At 44.0% G+C, this 19,716-nt stretch overlaps 1 protein-coding gene across 1 annotated transcript in view; it reads left to right on the top strand.

The window, feature by feature from the left end:
- bms1 (BMS1 ribosome biogenesis factor) overlaps positions 1-19,716 on the top strand; it is a 76,381-nt gene that overhangs the window by 10,362 nt on the left and 46,303 nt on the right. Inside the window, exons 4-9 of the mRNA XM_056297244.1 lie at positions 3,526-3,605; positions 6,054-6,242; positions 6,470-6,612; positions 15,241-15,362; positions 16,383-16,576; positions 16,680-16,822. Of these exons, the coding sequence (XP_056153219.1) occupies positions 3,526-3,605; positions 6,054-6,242; positions 6,470-6,612; positions 15,241-15,362; positions 16,383-16,576; positions 16,680-16,822 (871 nt within the window). The remainder of the gene's footprint in view (positions 1-3,525; positions 3,606-6,053; positions 6,243-6,469; positions 6,613-15,240; positions 15,363-16,382; positions 16,577-16,679; positions 16,823-19,716) is intronic.

Here is a 19,716-nt window from a genome sequence, read left to right as displayed (position 1 = left end):
AACTTCTTGCAGCTTCTCAGTTCGGCAATACTTTTCACTTTTCAGTGCATATCGTGGCTCTGCTGCAGCCATGAGGCGCTTAAAGCCAACATCAGACACCACCGAGAACGGTTGGTTGTCAGTGACTATCATCTCTAGGACTAGTTTGTCCATTAGTTTCGACCTGTCATCTGAGTTTGTCCACTTTCTTTGTTTCTGAAACATGTCCTCTATTGTTGGCTGAGATGAAATTGCCTCATCCTGATGAGATTCAGATTCCCGTTTCTTCTGTGCTGTTTCATACAACTCAGGGTGATGAATCCTAAGATGGGAGCACAGGTTTGAAGTATTTTTGTTTTTCCCAGTTGTTGCTCCCATGCTGACACCTTCATTGCATGTATTACAGACTGCCTTCCCTGGTGTTGGTTGAGTGTAATACTTCCATACTGCACTTTTAAACTGAAGTCTATCCATCTGCAATAAGGGTTTGAAAAAAAGAGAGAGTTAAAAGTGGGGCCACATGCTGACATATGCTCAACTCATCATGCTTCATTTATTACAGCATTTGGGAAGCCTGTAGTTGATTTTATTATGTAAATGTTACATTTTAACAACATGTGATAGCAGGGACCCTGTCATTCAAAACTAGGCTGCTACATTAATAATGATTAATGTAACTATATCTGAAAAAATAGTACAATAGCAGTAGGAGAGACTATTCATCCCTGAACACCATGCAGTTCATGTAGGCTTTATGATGCAGTTACATTATGTCTTAAGTCTTAAACAGCAATATCCTGCTCCTCTCTACAAGAAACTATCAAAGACAGCTTCGGGACACACTTAATCTAACAATATGTCATTTTCTGCTGCTTGGGATCTCTCAATCAACACAGAAAAAGGTAAAGTAAAATAACTTGGTAGTTAAACAGCCATTATTGCCTTACAGTTTTCTCTCAGACAGACGGTGCTTTGCTTACTTTTATCACTATTTCCCTATCAATATTATCAGCAACCTTGTTTCAAGTGATTAAACCGTTAAAAACACTAAATAGCCTACAGCATCTTCACTTTAATAATCAGTTTATCATAGGAACAGACAGCTGCCGCTAACGTATTTGGCCTCACAGTAACGTTAGTAGTAGTGAATTGTAGAGTTTCTCATGTGGCTTCCACACAAACACACTATTCTCTACCATAACAGACGTTCTCCCCATTCATAGTATTCCATGACGTCACTCAAAACGAACCGCGGCCAGTATAACAGCACGACATCGAGTGTGATATTACTTTTATACAATATTCTACAAGCGCCATTTATTAGTTAACAGTAATAAGCGACAACAGATAATGATTAGCTAGTTTATTTAATCATTTATTTGACTCCGCCAACACAAATACTGCTGCATAGCACTAACTTTGCACTGTTGGTGCATTTCTAACGTTAGCTTTTGAACGCTGGTATCTTCTTGCTGTTTCTGTCCCTGTTGGTTAGCTAGCTGGCTGGTTAACGTTAGCGCTAATGCTCCAGCTAGCGTTCGCTAATTTACGTTAGCAGAGAGCGATCGTTATCTTAAAGGCATTTGCTATGGCAATGGCTGTATGTTTACTAGCAGAGTGGCCAGTGTGCTCCTTTAAGATAACGTAAGGCTATCTCTCTGCTAACGAAAATTAGCGAACGCTAGTTGCAGCATTGGCGCTAAAGTTAACCAGCCAGCTAGCTAACTAGCCGGCTTATGGCTTGTTACCCTGCTATACTAACGTGACAATAACGTTAACGTTAGTTGTCAACACTGGCATTAATCCATTTGATCTGGCTAGATTATAACCTCAATGAAGGTGCTCAGAACACACTCTGCTGCTTTGTGAAGGCAGGACATTTTTCCGGTTTATTCTGGCTAGCCTCCTGGCTTGGAGAAGGAGAAAGCGGACCGGTGGGCTAACGTTACGCTAAAAGCTAATCAGCCTTCACCTCAACGTGCTTCCCTGCAATAAAACTGGACTGAATTGAGTTCATTAGGTTTTTACTCTCTCTCTCACTCACACACACAGACTTCTACTATCACGGACTATTTCCATATCGATATTATCAGCAACCTTGTTTCAAGTGATTAACAGGCACGTTTGGAGGGACTGCGAGTGAGCAGAGCTGCCGCTTATGTTTATATAACATTAATGGGCTCACAGTAATGTTACTAGTAGTTGTGAGTTGTAGAGGACTGGGATGTTTATTACAATTTCGGGAGAGTCTGCTGCCTTAACTTACCTTCGAAACATATATCTGCTCTCCGAATCCGGACCTTCTCCAGATTCGGCAAAACTTTTTTCCTCTACCCCGTGTGTGAGCACTGTGCATGCACAGCTATCACTGCTGATTGGCTGTTACCCGTGCCGTGGCTCTGCGTGTAACCAATCAGATAGTACTGTGGGTGGGACAATGCTGGAGAGACAGAGTAGTGACAGCAGACAGAGAGGCGCACCTGCATCAGAGCCAAAATAACCCCGTTTTAAATTGATCTCTTATCGGCCGTTGGATTTAAAAAAAAGGCCGATGCCGATATGCGTCAAAATGCCAATAATCGGCGCCGATAATCGGCCCGTTCGATAATCGGTCTATCCCTATCCTGTTTTGTGGCCGATCCGAACTAGACAGTGATGGATGTGCAGAGGACAGAGTAGAACTGAATCAGCAGTTACTGAGGCAGGCTGAACTTCTTGAGCTGAAGGAGAATGTACATCCTTTGCTGGCCCTTTTTGATGATTGTGTCTGTTTTGGATACAGACACAATCACGAAACCAGAAACCAGATTCCACAGCAGACAAAGTGCTGTTGAGTTCAGCGGATTTTCCGCTTCCGGTGTGGTAAGATGGCTGTGCGAATTCACGTTTGCAACGGCCTCACCCAGTGCCAGTGTCGGAAGATGGCAGCGCGAATTTACATTTGTGGCAGCCTCACCCTGTACCCTCTATGTAGTGTCTTTGTCCACATCTGTGTCTTATGTTTTTTCTTCGTTTGATGGCTGGGAGAGCTGTTGCTGGGTCGGCTGGGAGAGCAGGGCAGGCTAAGCTAAATGCTAGCCCATGCAGACCAGCAGCTCTGATAGCACTGAGGGCGGTCTGGCGGCGGCCTCACCTGGCGTTGACTGTGGTGTTTTTATGTCGTCGTGAGGAGTGCAGGGAGGGTGTCTGGCTGGGAGAGCTGGCTCTGGACGAGCTGGGAGAGCTTGGTCTGCTTCATCCGGTGGGCCCGGGGACCACGGCCCCTGCCTGGAGCTGCGCCGAGGAGGAAATGGAAAGTTTTGGTGGGCACACACATGTTAGAATAAGAGCCCAAAACCAAACAAACAGAAAAAGTAATAGAGAGCACAGCGCTGAGGCTGCCGTCTGCAGTGCCATCTTGGTGTTCCAGAAAATGTTGTGTAAACAAAAGCAGGAATACCAGAAGCAGGGGAGACTGGCTAGCAGAAGGATAACAACAGGGAACAAATTATGCTTTATTAACTTACTTGCTTATGGACTAATCATGACATGTTTTTTATTCATCAGGTAAAAAGCGTCGGCTGACTTTTGTTGAGTGCAGCAATGACATCAATACAATGATTGACCTGGCCAAAGTGGCTGATCTGGTGAGTGTGGCATGTAGAATGTTACGAACCCCAATTCCAATGAAGTTGGGACATTGTGTAAAATGTGAATAAAAACAGAATACAATGATTTGGAAATCCTTTTCCACCTATATTCAGTTGAATACACTACAAAGACAAGATATTTAATGTTCAAACTGATAAACTTTATTGTTTTTTGCAAATATTCACTCATTTTGAATTTGATGCCTGCAACACGTTCCATAGAAGCTGGGACAGGGGCAACAAAAGACCGGGAAAGTTGAGGAATGCTCAAAAAACACCTGTTTGGAACATTCCACAGGTGAACAGATTAATTGGAAACAGGTGAGTGTCATGATTGGGTATAAAAGGAGCATCCCCGAAAGGGTCAGTCATTCACAAGCAAGGAGGGGGTGAGGTTCACCACTTTGTGAACAACTGCTTGAGCAAATAGTCCAACAGTTTAAGAACAACGTTTCTCAACGTACATTTGCAAGGAATTTAGGGATTTCATCATCTACAGTCCATAATATCATCACAAGATTCAGAGAATCCGGAGAAATCTCTGCGCGTAAGCGGCAAGGCCGAAAACCAACATTGAATGCACGTGACCTTCGACCCCTCAGGCGGCACTGCATTAAAAACCGACATCATTCTGTAAAGGATATTACCACGTGGGCTCAGGAGCACTTGGGAAAACCATCGTCAGTTAACACAGTTCGTCGCTACATCTACAAGGTGCTGTGGTCTGACGAGTCCACATTTCACATTGTTTTTGGAAATCATGGACGTCGTGTCCTCCGGGTAAAGAGGAAAAGGACCATCCAGATTGTTATCAGCGCAAAGTCCAAAAGCCAGCATCTGTGATGGTATGGGGGGGTGTTAGTGCCCATGGCATCATGGGTAACTTGCACATCTGTGAAGGCACCATTAATGCTGAAAGGTACATACAGGTTTTGGAGCAACATATGCTGCCATCCAAGTGACGTCTTTTTCAGGGACGCCCCTGCTTATTTCAGCAAGACAATGCCAAGCCACATTCTGCACGTGTTACAACAGACCTGTCTCCCATTGAACATGTGTGGCGCATTATGAAGCGCAAAATACGACAACGGAGACCCCGGACTGTTGAGCAACTGAAGTCGTACATCAAGCAAGGATGGGAAAGAATTCCACCTACAAAGCTTCAACAATTAGTGGCCTCAGTTCCCAAACGCTTACTGAGTGTTGTTAAAAGGAAAGGTGGTGCAACACAGTGGTGAACATGCCCCGTCCCAGCTTCTTTGGAACGTGTTGCAGGCATCAAATTCAAAATGAGAGAATATTTGCAAAAAAACAATAAAGTTTATCAGTTTGAACATTAAATATCTTGTCTTTGTAGTGTATTCAACTGAATATAGGTCGAAAAGGATTTGCAAGTCATTGTATTCTGTTTTTATTTACGTTTTACACAATGTCCCAACTGCATTGGAATTGGGGTTTGTAGAATGTTAGTTGTGAGGCTGATCTGGTGAGTGTGGCATGTAGAATGTTAGTTGTGAGGCTGATCTGGTCTGAGTGAGGTGTGAAACCTTCACACATGATCAGGCAGCAGCATTCTGTTGTATGTATATGTAGGGGTTAATGTACTGACTTGTTTTTTCCAATAAACAATCTTTTTTCTCCATCTTAAAAATCCCTAGGATTAGGGATTTTATTACTTTTGTGGCATTCTTTTAATAACAGAAAGGTAGTTATTTGATACCTTCAGCCTCCTACAGACTGTGTGATTTGGGCCGTCTCAGATGAAAGATGACTAAACGTGGCGATTTCTTTGGTCATGGCTCCAAAACGGTGGTCCTATGTCGCACTGTGAGACAGGTTCAAAGATGGCTGTTGTTACGATCTTGCGACAGAAGATAACCTGGGACAAAAGCGTGACAGTGCCAGAAATGTAAGATGGCCATCTCACAGTGTGACTGCTGCTACGACCTAAGTCTACTAACCAACCAATAGAAATGCAGCACGAAATGACGCGCTGATCAACGCCACGCACTGATCAACGCCACGCACAATCTTTGCTGGCACTAAACACAAACAAACAGACTGTTAGCATCTGTGACCCAAATGCCATGGATTCAACAAAATGAGCTAACAAGCAACAAAACCAGCAACAAAACGAGCTGCGGCGACTATTGAAGACTCAATTCCTGCTTGGCGTCATGTTGCTTTACCAGCGGTGCCGATTGATGACGTGTGCTGATGTGGCATGCACGCTGATGACATTTTTATGGACTTAGCCTGCGATTCAGTAGCGTTATCACTGACAGTCTACACACATCACACTTGATGTCGCACCCAAGTTTATTAGGTCCATATCATACAGTGTGGCTTCCAATAAACTTATTGGACTGCTAAAATCCCACAGCCTGTAGGAGGCTTTAAACAGGCTTAGGGAGATAATATAAAAGTTTTTTTTTTCTCCTCCAGGTTCTGATGTTGATCGATGCCAGCTTTGGTTTTGAAATGGAGACTTTTGAGTTTCTCAACATTTGCCAGGTTCATGGTTTCCCCCGTATCATGGGTATACTGACACACCTCGACTCCTTCAAAAACAATAAGTCACTGCGCAAGACAAAGAAAAACCTTAAACATCGTTTTTGGACAGAGGTCTACCAGGTAAGTGTTAGACACGAGGTATTAGTGTATTTGTAAGAAAAATCTGGAACCTCTGAATCTCTACAATGGTCGGCACCTATAGTATACAGCACACAAGCTACAAGTATACTGAATTACACTAAGCATTGGGTTGACTTGTAAATTGTAGATATTTCTGACAAGTTGATTTATGTGCTTCCATGATATATTTGACTGCTGTGGTATGTTTTCACCTTGAAACACGCCAGGGTGCCAAGCTGTTTTACCTGTCTGGAATGGTTTATGGGGAATACCAGAGTCAGGAAGTAAAGAACCTAGGTCGTTTTATCTCTGTCATGAAGTTCCGTCCTCTGACGTGGCAGACCTCCCACCCATATGTGCTGGCTGACCGGTAAGTACAAGCAACTGATTAATTCCTTCCATCTCACCACAATTCAAAGTCTTACTCTTTTTCCACACTTAACAAAAAGCTTTATCCCTCTGATGAAGTTCTCTTTATGATACAGGGCAACTTGATTTACCCCTGTAAGCAGCAGGAACAGTGACTCTTACACCATGGCCCTCTGACTACCGCTCCGTCATTGGGAAATAAAGCAATCTACCAGCCTAGCTTACTCTTTCCTCTCTTATGGTATTGCAAAAGTTTCCTATGACAATTCCTGCTCTGAATCAACAATTATGAAGCCAGTCCAGCCTAGGCAATGCAGCAGAGTGAGAATTATCACCAAAACACAAACAGCTCATTTCTAAAGCACAATGCAAATACTTCTTCCAAATAACCACGCCATCACACAAGCTGTGTGTGCACTTAAGTGGAATATGGTGACAATGGGACAGGGTGCAAACTATGCAAAACACATGACAGCCATCCCCTCCTACTACACAAAACCAACAAAATGTCAAGCCTACACATCATGACAGCTCACACAGCTAAGCAACTATTAGCGACAGACACTTAAGAACCATGGACAGAGAACAGCCACCATGGCATTTTAGGAACCCACCACCACAAACAAGTAATAATGTTCCATCCATCATCCAAGCCGCTCATCCTAAGTGGGGTCGCAAGATGCTGGAGCCTATCCCAGCAGTCACTGAGCAGCAGGCAGGGAGACGCCCTGGACATTGAAGCATGTTGTTTTTTCTTTCGTGGTGTGAATCTTTTTGAACTTGTCCATTTCAAGAGCGATTTAGATTTATTTTTTAGGTTTGATAAAAAAGCCTTCAGTTATTTCATTAACTTGTTTCCCGCGTGTTGGCAGTCTACGTCCAATAATGATTAACTCAACTGTTCGAGGTGGCACGGTGCTGCAGTGGTTAGCGCAGTCGCCTCACAGCAAGAAGGTCCTGGGTTCGAACCCCAGGGTTGTCCAACCGTGGGGATCATCCCGGGTCGTCCTCTGTGTGGAGTAATATGGTTAATAAATAATATTATTAGATTGGCACAGCGGCCTAGTAAGCATATATGTTATGGTAAATGTGCATAATGACTGCTGAGTTGGTAAATTTACAGATTGACCGGTAATTCTGCATTTTGACTGTTTTCTCAAATCAACCTTAGTGGTAGTGGCGGCCAGAATAGGATCAGTTAGCACGGCAGCCTGTTAGATTTTAAATACCTTGCTAAGTTAAGCTGTGGTGTAGGTTTTCCTTTGTCGATGAACTCCCAGCTTTTCATTAAAAGTTAATTTTGGAAATGGCATGGATAATAAGTTTGCAACGATGTCCTCCTGAGTAGCAGTAACATTACTCACAGCTTCCATGGTGAACCAACAGGCTAGCTAGCTAGCTAACTATTCGGTTGGCTTTTCTTCTTTTTTTCCCACTACCTTGTGATTCGTGTCCCCCCGCAGTGGGTGGAACATGTCATAAAGTTAACGATAACAAAGCCCACCCATTTAGAGGGAAGATATTATTGGTCAATTTTACTGTCATTTGAAAGTCCTCTGTCATTGAATTACTATTACTTGGACATCTGTAACATGGTAGCTGGACCACCAGTCACAGAGCTGAAGCACCGTCCTCCCAGCAGCTGCAGAGGCAGCAGCTGCAGATACAGCAGCACTCTGACAGTCTTCCCAGCAGTTGCAGAGGCAGCAGCATTCTGACAGTCTTCCCAGCAGCTGCAGATACAGCAGCATTCTGACAGTCTTCCCAGCAGCTGCAGATACAGCAGCATTCTGACAGTCTTCCCAGCAGCTGCAGAGGCAGCAGCATTCTGACAGTCTTCCCAGCAGCTGCAGAGACAGCAGCATTCTGACAGTCTTCCCAGCAGCTGCAGATACAGCAGCATGCTGACAGTCTTCCCAGCAGCTGCAGATACAGCAGCATGCTGACAGTCTTCCCAGCAGCTGCAGAGGCAGCAGCATGCTGACAGTCTTCCCAGCAGCTGCAGATACAGCAGCATTCTGACAGTCTTCCCAGCAGCTGCAGAGACAGCAGCATTCTGACAGTCTTCCCAGCAGCTGCAGATGCAGCAGCATTCTGACAGTCTTCCCAGCAGCTGCAGAGGCAGCAGCATTCTGACAGTCTTCCCAGCAGCTGCAGAGGCAGCAGCATGCTGACAGTCTTCCCAGCAGCTGCAGAGGCAGCAGCATGCTGACAGTCTTCCCAGCAGCTGCAGAGGCAGCAGCATTCTGACAGTCTTCCCAGCAGCTGCAGAGGCAGCAGCATGCTGACAGTCTTCCCAGCAGCTGCAGAGGCAGCAGCATGCTGACAGTCTTCCCAGCAGCTGCAGAGGCAGCAGCATGCTGACAGTCTTCCCAGCAGCTGCAGAGGCAGCAGCATGCTGACAGTCTTCCCAGCAGCTGCAGATACAGCAGCATGCTGACAGTCTTCCCAGCAGCTGCAGAGGCAGCAGCATGTTGACAGGGAGACAAGGAGCATCTCTCATAACGCTTCACATTCCAACACAAACAGAACAGGCAGGACTGAAGGGTTTATTTCTTCAGAAATATTTTGTTTAGTTGATGGTCAGATTATGAACTGATTAAATAAAATTTGAACTGATGACTTTTTAAGTATTGTTTTGTTAGAATATCTTAGACCCTGACAGTTACCCCCTACTTATGAGAGCAGTTAGACACTAATTAGGCAGTTAGTGTCTAACATAACATGCATTACTTGAACAGCAGTTCAGTTTAAAATAAAATGCAACATCTAACATGCCATCCACATATATTACACACAGGCAAGGCATGATTAATAAAACTGTGTTTGACCTTACGCTAGCAGGGACGGATTAAACCAATCTGGGGCCCGGGGCACAATAATTCACGAGGCCCCCCTATAACAACACCAGAGAGTCTGAATGCAATTTCACCAAGCAGTTTTGATTAGTCATGTGACTTACAGTAATCACCGGAAACAACGCAACGCATGTGATATTATTAAAGGACCTACAAAACGTTACATTATTATTATTATTATTGTTGTTGTTGTTGTTATTATTTCACCCGTCACCAGCACTAACTGCTAAGGTGCGCAAACGTCACGTTAACGTTACCTCCCAGAATGCATTGAATATGTAAGGGATAATGAACAGTGATCCGGTTATTATTATGAAATAAAACCCGACAGGGTGATTGAAGACCCCGACGCGAAGCGGAGGGGTCCTGCATCACCCTGGGGTTTATCAGAAAACACCCTCGGCTTCCTTTTGCGATGCAGTTCATGCTGGTACTGTTTAGAAACACCGTTGACGCTTGTGGCAGATCTTTCAAAGTCTTCAAACTGATCTCGCAGCGAAACTACAAAATATCTCAGAGTCCAGTAATCCGACTGCTGTCTTTAAGTCAATGTCATTGTTTTGCAATTGAACATTTGTCATTTTAAATCGTTGCCAAACAGTGTTCCAAAATTTAGCCATAAAACAGTGTCAAGTTCGCCCAGTTTACCGTGCAATGAAGCAGCCTCCCTTTGAGTATCAGCTGATTGATTCGCATCCTCAGATAACGCCATCAAGGCTTCTCTGATCGGGACATAACTCTGGCAAAGTGCTTTCACTGAATCGGCTCGACAGCTCCACCTAGTATCCGATAATGTTTTCAGCTTTTGGGAGCAGCTGTCACTGTCACCATGAAAAACTTTGTTCCAACGGTAGGTAGACGCGGAACAGAAATTATACAGTGACTGTAAAACTCCAAAAAAATTACTAGCGGTTGGGCAGCTGTTCTCAACACTGTTAACCCCTACTAAATTCAGGGAGTGGGCAGCGCAAGGGATGTAGTGAATAAGAGGGTTGCGTTGTCTCAAATGGGCCTGACAACCATTTTAGCGCCCAGACAAGTTACTAGTGTTGTCATATGATTGCCCACGACAATTTTCCAGCTCCAAACCCAAGTCGGCGATCATTGATAGCACACAATCCGCAAGGCTTGCGCCGGTGTGGTTTTCTATGGGCTCAAATGCTATAAATCGTTCAACGACTTTTCCATCAGTGCTTACAAATCTAAAAACAAAGGTCAGTTGATCAACATGGGATATATCGGGCATTGAATCCACAATTACGGAAAAATATTTGGCCTTCTGGAGTTCTGCAGCTATAACGCCTCTCATTTTTTCCCCCATCAAATCGATAATCTCTTCACAAATTGTAGAGCTTAGATAAGAGGTGTTTCCCCTACCCTTTTGACCATATTTCTCGATATGCTGGGCTAAAAACGGATCGTATTGGGCCATTAGCTCGAGAATACCCAAATAGTTACCGTTGTGTTCAGAGCCCAATAATTAATCTCTGCCACGAAATGCCAATCCACGCTCGGCCAGAAATTTAATCACTGATACAACTCGTCGCAGGACCTCTTTCCAATAGTGACATTCTGACTCGAACTGCTGAACGAGAGCAGAATCGACAATCCCAGTTCCCCTTGACCGATACATTAAAGCCACCATACTGTTCCGATGGTCCGGGCTTTTCTCTTGCTCTCCAACACGCTCTGGGTGCTTCCAGTCGCAGAATCCATCGACAAATGCATTCTTTTTCGTTAGAAATAATTTGCAGGCAAAACAAAAAACGCGTCCATTTGATGGAGAGTAAATCAGCCATTCATGAGCCACCTCTTCCCCGTTGGGCAAACGACATAAAAACAGTTCATTAGAAAGTGATCTTAACTTTCCATTGATTTCCCGAGCAGATGCAGGATATGTCTTGCTTCTATTCTGACAAGCTGTTGGACCCTTCTGAAGCAAACAACACATTAAATGTTCACTAATCTTCTCACCCCACTTCCCAGGATCGCTGATATATTGTTTGTGATTGTCGTCATGCTGCTCATCACCGTTTTTCTCCACGGTTGGGCTTGGCGGTTGCTCTTGCTGCAGTAACCCCCCGAACGTGGCGACAGTTAGCTCGCCTGCTGATGAGCAGCCACTTTTATCCAAATGCTGCTGCTGTTCATTCATGGCGGTTGCTGTTAACGTTAGCTCATCTTCAGTAGGCCTAACATTGCTAGCTAGCTTCATCACAGTTGCTAACGCTTGGCGGTAGTAGCGCTTCTTGTTCATCCTTATCCGGAGTTTGAGTTTCTTTCTTTTTAAAAAAAACTATATAATTTTGGGATCTTTTGCAACTCGGACGCCTGTCTTTCAACTTTTTCCTGTTTTGTTTTTCTTTTAAGGAACCCGCTAGCATAACGCCTCTTCTCCATTTTTGTTTTTTGTATAGCCTACAATGACGTAGCTACGTACTTGAACGTGAATCATGATCGTCAAGAGCAAATCTATTGGCCCATGATGCAATTTATTTTAATTTTTTACTGATTTTTGTTTTTGTTTGTATGTGTAGCCTATAACATTTAATTGTACATTGGTGCTAATGAATCCATATTTGAAATAATACAGGAATATTTTTGGCATACAATTGGAAAAAAATATTTTACCACCATGATTGAGAATTCTAGTGAAATCATGTCTTATATACACCCTGGTAATCGACATTACCTCTTGTAATGATTATTTATAGAAGGGGTAATCATTGGGCGGATTTCAGAGGACGTAATTTCGCTAATCTTGGGGGCCCCCAGAAGGGCGGTACCCTGGGGCCCGGGCCCCGTCGGCCCGTGCATTAATCCGTCCATGTACGCTAGGCGTATAAAATATAAAATGACCATAAAATCGTTTTAAAGGGTGATGAAACTGAGGGTTTCACCACCCTTTGCACCCACCCCACCTTTCTAAAGATGCAGTGACCTGGGGGTGGAGGGAGGGGGGCCTAGCTGTTGTCTCCACTACAGTGGTGATGGAGCGTTAAAGAGAACCTCATAGAACTTGTTCCAAAGAACAGTCATTTGAGGTCAAGGACTTCTACCTCCCCACCTCACACCAACAAACCAAACTATTAAATAACAGGAAGATAGATGAACTGTAAGCTATCTATAAATACGTGGAAAAACATAGCTCAGGCTAAAATTGTCTGGTTAAAACTTGTTAAAGTGCGCAGGCAGAGAAAACTGTATAGAGCCTCACCTTTTGTGTCATGTGTTAGTGAGGGCGGGGACAATTTTGAAACTGATCATGTAGAGTTGTACCAAATAACACAGTACAAAGCATTCAATGACAGTCACCTACTTCTGATTTTCAGTCCCCACCAGAAAAGAGAATGTGGATTTATCACCTGAAACAGCAGTGTTTCAACAGATGCCGTTATTTTCTGCTACATCAGACATGACCCAGATATCAGTTAACATCTAAAACACGTTTTAGTGTTTCTGACCCCTTTAAGATCAAGTGGCTTGATGCCAGAACATTACTTTGAATGGAGAATTCCAGCATCATGAAGAATTGGGGTCATGTCTTTTATTAGTTGAAATAAAGGTGTGACAAAGGACAGTGTTATTGTGACACCACAGCATTGTTTTGTAGTTAGATTTGCTTGCCATAAACTTACTCTCCTACTATCTACCGTCTGCACAACTTGTTGAGGGTGCACACTTGTTTTTTTTTGTTTTTTTTTTTAAGATTAAATTTTTTGGCCAGTTTTTTACCTTTATTTGATAGTGATAATGAAGAGTCATACAGGACATGTGGGAGAGAGAGAGGGGTATGACCTGCAACAGAAGTCGCTGGCTGGAATCGAAGCGGCAGCCATTGCAGCCATGTGGTATGCAGTGTAACCATGCGGCTGTGGAGGCCATGTGGTATGCAATGTAACCATGTGGCTATGGAGGCCATGTGGTATGCAGTGTAACCATGTGGCTGTGGAGGCCATGTGGTATGCAGTGTAACCATGTGGCTATGGAGGCCATGTGGTATGCAGTGTAACCATGCGGCTGTGGAGGCCATGTGGTATGCAGTGTAACCATGTGGCTATGGAGGCCATGTGGTATGCAGTGTAACCATGCGGCTGTGGAGGCCATGTGGTATGCAATGTAACCATGTGGCTATGGAGGCCATGTGGTATGCAGTGTAACCATGTGGCTGTGGAGGCCATGTGGTATGCAGTGTAACCATGTGGCTGTGGATGCCATGTGGTATGCAATGTAACCATGTGGCTATGGAGGCCATGTGGTATGCAGTGTAACCATGTGGCTGTGGAGGCCATGTGGTATGCAGTGTAACCATGTGGCTGTAGTCCCTACAGACACAATTGGCTGTGTCTGTGGGTGGGAAGGCGGATGTAAATATGTGTCCTGGTCGGTGCACTAGCACCTCCTCTGGTCGATCGGGGCGCCTATTGGGGGGGAGGGGAACTGGGGGGAATAGCATGATCCTCCCGTGCGCTATGACCCCTGGTGAAACTCCTCATTGTCAGGTGAAAAGAATCAGCTGGTGACTCCACATGTATCGGAGGAGGCATATGGTAGTCTGCAGCCCTCCCCGGATCAGCAGAGGGGATGGAGCAGCAACCAGGACGGCTCAGAAGAGTGGGGTAGTTTGCCAAGTACAACTGGGGAGAAAAAGAGGGAAAAATCGCCCCCCCCCCCAAAAAAAAGGTTTCTGTTAATGATGAAAACAGATCGTGGTCATAGACATGTGAATACCTCATTATAGGTAATGCAAAGTGCTGAGAGAAGGGAGCATAAAAAAGTGCTGCACTGGGTCTCTGCTGTCTGTGGATTTTCTTATTTATTTTTCTTGGTCTGTAACATCAGATGTCTCTGCTGTCTGTGGATTTATTTATTTTTTCTTGGTCCGTAACATCAGATGTCTCTGCTGTCTGTGGATTTACTTATTTATTTTTCTTGGTCTGTAACATCAGATGTCTCTGCTGTCTGTGGATTTACTTATTTATTTTTCTTGGTCCGTAACATCAGATGTCTCTGCTGTCTGTGGATTTACTTATTTATTTTTCTTGGTCCGTAACATCAGATGTCTCTGCTGTCTGTGGATTTTCTTATTTATTTTTCTTGGTCCGTAACATCAGATGTCTCTGCTGTCTGTGGATTTTCTTATTTATTTTTCTTGGTCCGTAACATCAGATGTCTCTGCTGTCTGTGGATTTTCTTATTTATTTTTCTTGGTCCGTAACATCAGATGTCTCTGCTGTCTGTGGATTTTCTTATTTATTTTTCTTGGTCTGTAACATCAGATGTCTCTGCTGTCTGTGGATTTTCTTATTTATTTTTCTTGGTCCGTAACATCAGATGTCTCTGCTGTCTGTGGATTTTCTTATTTATTTTTCTTGGTCCGTAACATCAGATGTCTCTGCTGTCTGTGGATTTTCTTATTTATTTTTCTTGGTCCGTAACATCAGATGTCTCTGCTGTCTGTGGATTTACTTATTTATTTTTCTTGGTCCGTAACATCAGATGTCTCTGCTGTCTGTGGATTTACTTATTTATTTTTCTTGGTCCGTAACATCAGATGTCTCTGCTGTCTGTAGATTTTCTTATTTATTTTTCTTGGTCTGTAACATCAGATGTCTCTGCTGTCTGTAGATTTTCTTATTTATTTTTCTTGGTCCGTAACATCAGATGTGATCGGCTGTAAACAGGTCTAAAATCTGTTGATGCGCCACTTGACACATGTACTTCCTCGTTTCTAAACTGAATTCACTACATCACACCTCTCTTTCTGACAGTATGGAAGACTTGACGGACCCTGAAAAAGTGAGGCTGGACCCCAAATGTGACCGGACAGTGTCCTTCTATGGCTACCTGAGAGGGACATACTTCAAAAACAAAGGACAGGTCCACATCCCAGGTAAACACGTTTTTGGTTTTGGTTCCAGTATTCTGGAATTATTGTGGTTCATCAGTGAGATGAAATGATAATTACATGATAATTAAATAATAATGGCATGATAATTAAAAGGTAATTAAATGATAATTAAATGATAATTGTTTTTATCGCCTGGATCTTACCTCCATGGTTTTGGTTAGCATCATATGGGGTAGGATGTTTATTCAGCAGCTTAATTCTGGATATTTTGAATATGAGATCACCACTACACACAACTTTACAGCAGCATCTTGCAATTATGAACTTTAACCTAGTAAACCTAGTACCTCAGTTACACTATGTACATGATTTGCCGTTATGCAGTGTCTTAGCTGGGCTGCTACTTGTTTTGGTGATGGTTGCTACCACCCTGCGGGAAGTACGATTCTTATCCCTGCAACCTGAACTACATTTACATTTCATTTAGCACACACTTTTTTTTTGGCTCTCCCCCTGCCCTCCTTTTTCTCCCCAATTCTACCCGGTCAATTACCCCACTCTTGCGAGCCATCCCGCTCTCTGCTCCACCCCCTCTGCTGATCCAGGGAGAGCTACAGATGCCTCCTCCCATACATGTGGAGTCACCAGCCGCTTCTTTTCATCTGACAGTGAGGAGTTTCACCAGGGGGGACGTAGTGCGCGGGAGGATCATGCTATTACCCCCAGTCCCCCCCCCCCCCCAAACAGGTGCCCCGACTGACCAGAGGAGGCGCTAGTGAAGCGACTAGTACGCATACCCACATCCGGCTTTCCACCCACAGACACGGCCAATTGTATCTGTAGAGATGCCTGAACAGATTTGATTTTAAAAGACGGTTTCCCTTGAAAAACCCTCTGGGAATGGGAGTTATCTGTACACTGACAGTGAAATGTGCCAGAGGTTTTCTAGCAACAATTTCTTTGCCCTCATTGTTCCCGTGAAGAGGATGACATATCTTGCACTGAGACTGTTGAAATAATTCAGAAGATTTGTAATTTGTACCGTTGGGATGCCATCCACAGGTGTGGGAGATTTTGGAGTTGCAGATGTGAGCTTCCTGCAAGACCCTTGTCCCCTTCCAGAGGTTCAGAAGAAGAGGTCCTTAAACGAGAAGGAGCGTTTGCTCTATGCCCCTATGGCGGGGGTTGGGGGGGTGGTCTATGACAAGGATGCGGTGTACATAGATTTACCTAGCGTTCATGTCAATAAGGACCAGGTAGGTTTCTGTGTGTTCCATATCAGTTCTAAAGTCCCTTATTGCATAACGTTGGGATGCTGCTTGTTACCCCTGAAGTTGTGATTCTGTGTTGAATCAACAGGAGGAAGGGAATCCTGCTACAGAGCTGGTTCAGTCTCTCATTGAAACACATGCCACCCTTGATGCCAAGATGGCTGCCAGTAAGCTGTCGCTGTTCACTGGTGCCACCACCTTGGAAACCACAGATGTGGAAGAGCAGGAGGGGTGAGAAATCATAGAGACTGTGTGTCACTCAGTCGGGGTTTCAGGGTTTTTGTTATATATTTATAGCCCCCACCCCACCGGGCCCCCTCTTCAGCATGGTCCCCCCTCCCCTTTTTTTCTCACCAGTTGTTCAGGATGTTTGTTAGGCTAAATATCAAATTAGCATTGCTTCTCCAAGAGGGGGATAATCCCCATGAGTGACACAAGGACACTGAGAAGCAAAACATGACATGTGTCTGCTATACTCGGACGTGGAAGTGCATGCTGACATGTTTAACAGAGCATAGTTAAATCGTCTTATCGCTAGTGATAAAGGAGAGGACGAGAGAGAAAAGTGAAGAAAGGTGGAGGAAGGACTAGGAAGAAGGATGTGATCAGAAGTGTTCCATGGAGGCTGTGATGCAGATGCTAGCAGTGTTAATGTGACGTGTCCACCTACTGTGGCTGTAAAACCTCTACACCCCCGTGATAAAATGGCAGGTTCTGGTGTAGACAAAATGAAACCAAGAGAATGCATATCAGAACATTTTCCACCTTTTGCTTTAAATTGGAACTTATGAAATTAAAGTTTTTAAAATATAAAATTAGGGTGTCCGGGCAGTGTAGCGGTCTATTCCGTTGCCTACCAACATGGGGATCACCGGTTCGAATCCCTGTGTTGGTAGTATTAATGTGAAAAGTCCAGCTTGGTCGGGCGTCCCTACAGACACAATTGGCCGTGTCTGCAGGTGGGAAGCCAGATGTGGGTATATGTCCTAGTCGCTGCACTAGCGCCTCCTCTGGTCAGTCGAGGCACCTGTTTGGGGGGGAGGGGGAACTGGGGGGAATAGCATGATCCTCCCACGCACTACGTCCCCCTGGTGAAACTCCTCACTGTCAGGTGAAAAGAAGCGGCTGGTGACTCCACATGTATCGGAGGAGGCATGTGGTAGTCTGCAGCCCTCCCTGGATCGGCAGAGGGGGTGGAGCAGAGACCGGGGCGGCTCGAAAATAGGGTAATTGGCCAAGTACAATTGGGGAGAAAAAGGGGGGAACATTTTATATATATATATATATATATATATATATATATATGTATACGTATATAGCATTTTTTTACCGAAACCGTCAATGGTGTTGAGTGCTCGACTAATGAGGAGCGGGATATCAACAGGGATACAGGTAAAAAGATGTTAATGCATAGCAGTACAGGCCTGTTTTGTGCGTCTCGCACTCATATCATCTACCAATGTTTTTTTTCACAAAGAATCATACCGTTGCATTGTCCAGCGTCACGCCCCTGTCGGTTGGACAGCGACCAATCAGATGGGGAAACATTCAAATTATTAACAGCCAATGGGGTAGGTACTTATGATGCACAGCAACCAATGGAGGGGTAGAAAACATTACAACCAATGGGACTGGGGTTTGTTTTGAAAAGCATTTAGGGGCCAGAGCACCGTTGAAATGGCGTGCATTAAAAATATAACAGGGTAACGTGAATTATATATTGGGGTGATGTTGGGGCACAGTAAGGAGGACAGATAGTTTAAAAAAAAACATATCTAAAAAACCCATATTTAAAATAGCATATTTAAAAAAAAAGCATATGTAAAAAAAACTAATAAATGTCATATGTGTATCATCTAATGGGGGGGGGGATAATAAAGACGTTTTACCTATAGTTACAAAGGAGATATTTTTTTCGGTATCTACAACTGGTGGCCAATTCGTTTCTGTCTGGCCACCAGTTGTAAAACGTCTTTATTATTCTCCCTCCCCCCCATTAGATGATACACAAATGGCATTTATTAGGTTTTTTACGTATGCTTTATTTTTTTTAATATGCTATTTTTAAATATGCTATTTTAGATATGGATTTTTTAAAATATGCTTTTTTAAATATGGGTTTTTTAAATATGTTTTTTTTTAACTACCTGTCCTCCCAACTGCGCCCCAACACCACCCCAATATATAATTCACATGTTACCCTGTTATATTTTTAACGAACTCCATTTCAACGGTGCCCTGGCCCCTAAATGCTTTTCAAGATAGGCCCCAGTCCCATTGGTTGTGGTGTTTTCTGTCCCCCCCGTTGGTTGCTGTGCATCATAAGTACCTGCCCCATTGGCTGTTATAATTTGAATGTTTCCCCATCTGATTGGTCGCTGTCCAACCGACATTAGGGGCGTGACACTTCGCAATGTAACGGTATGATTCTTTGTGAAAAAAACATTGGCAGCTGATGAGTGTGAGACGCACGAAACAAGCCTGTACTGCTATGCATTAACATCTTTTTTCCTGTATCCGTGTTGATATATATATATATATATATATATATCTCCATCCATTATCTCTGCCGCTGATCCTGCTCTCAGGGTCGCAGGGATGCTGGAGCCCATTCCAGCAGTCATTGGGCAGCAGGCGGGGAGACACCCTGGACAGGGCACATATAGTATATCTATATATATATATAAATTAAAGTTAAAGCTCTCTAAACCAGTAAAGACTTGGGACACCTGCACGGGTGTTTTACATAGCTTAAGCTGATTAGAGCTCTTATGAGGGTGAAGTTCGGTGGAGCTGTGTGTTGTACAAGCTGAGGTCAGCTTGTTACATGAACTCAAAATAACAAATAGTTAGGGTGACCAGATTTTCAAAATCCCAAACCGGGACCCTAAAAAGTGTACCGCACGTTTGTGAGCACGTGCACACGCATTTGCACGCGCTCACAAGCTTGTTTGTCTCGCCGGACATGATGGGGATGGATGTTGAAAACCAGGACATTTTACTATTCTACAAATATTTGTTGGGACTCGAGACATCTAGCTTGAAACTGGGACAATCCCGGACAAACCAGGACGTCTGGTCACCCTACCAATAGTGTAAGTTGTCACTCAGCACTGGTGCAACAC

Source organism: Lampris incognitus, chromosome 17 (assembly GCF_029633865.1).
Source record: "Lampris incognitus isolate fLamInc1 chromosome 17, fLamInc1.hap2, whole genome shotgun sequence".
In the NCBI taxonomy this organism is placed as follows: Eukaryota; Metazoa; Chordata; class Actinopteri; order Lampriformes; family Lampridae; genus Lampris; species Lampris incognitus.
This window is presented reverse-complemented; position numbering and strand designations above follow the sequence as displayed.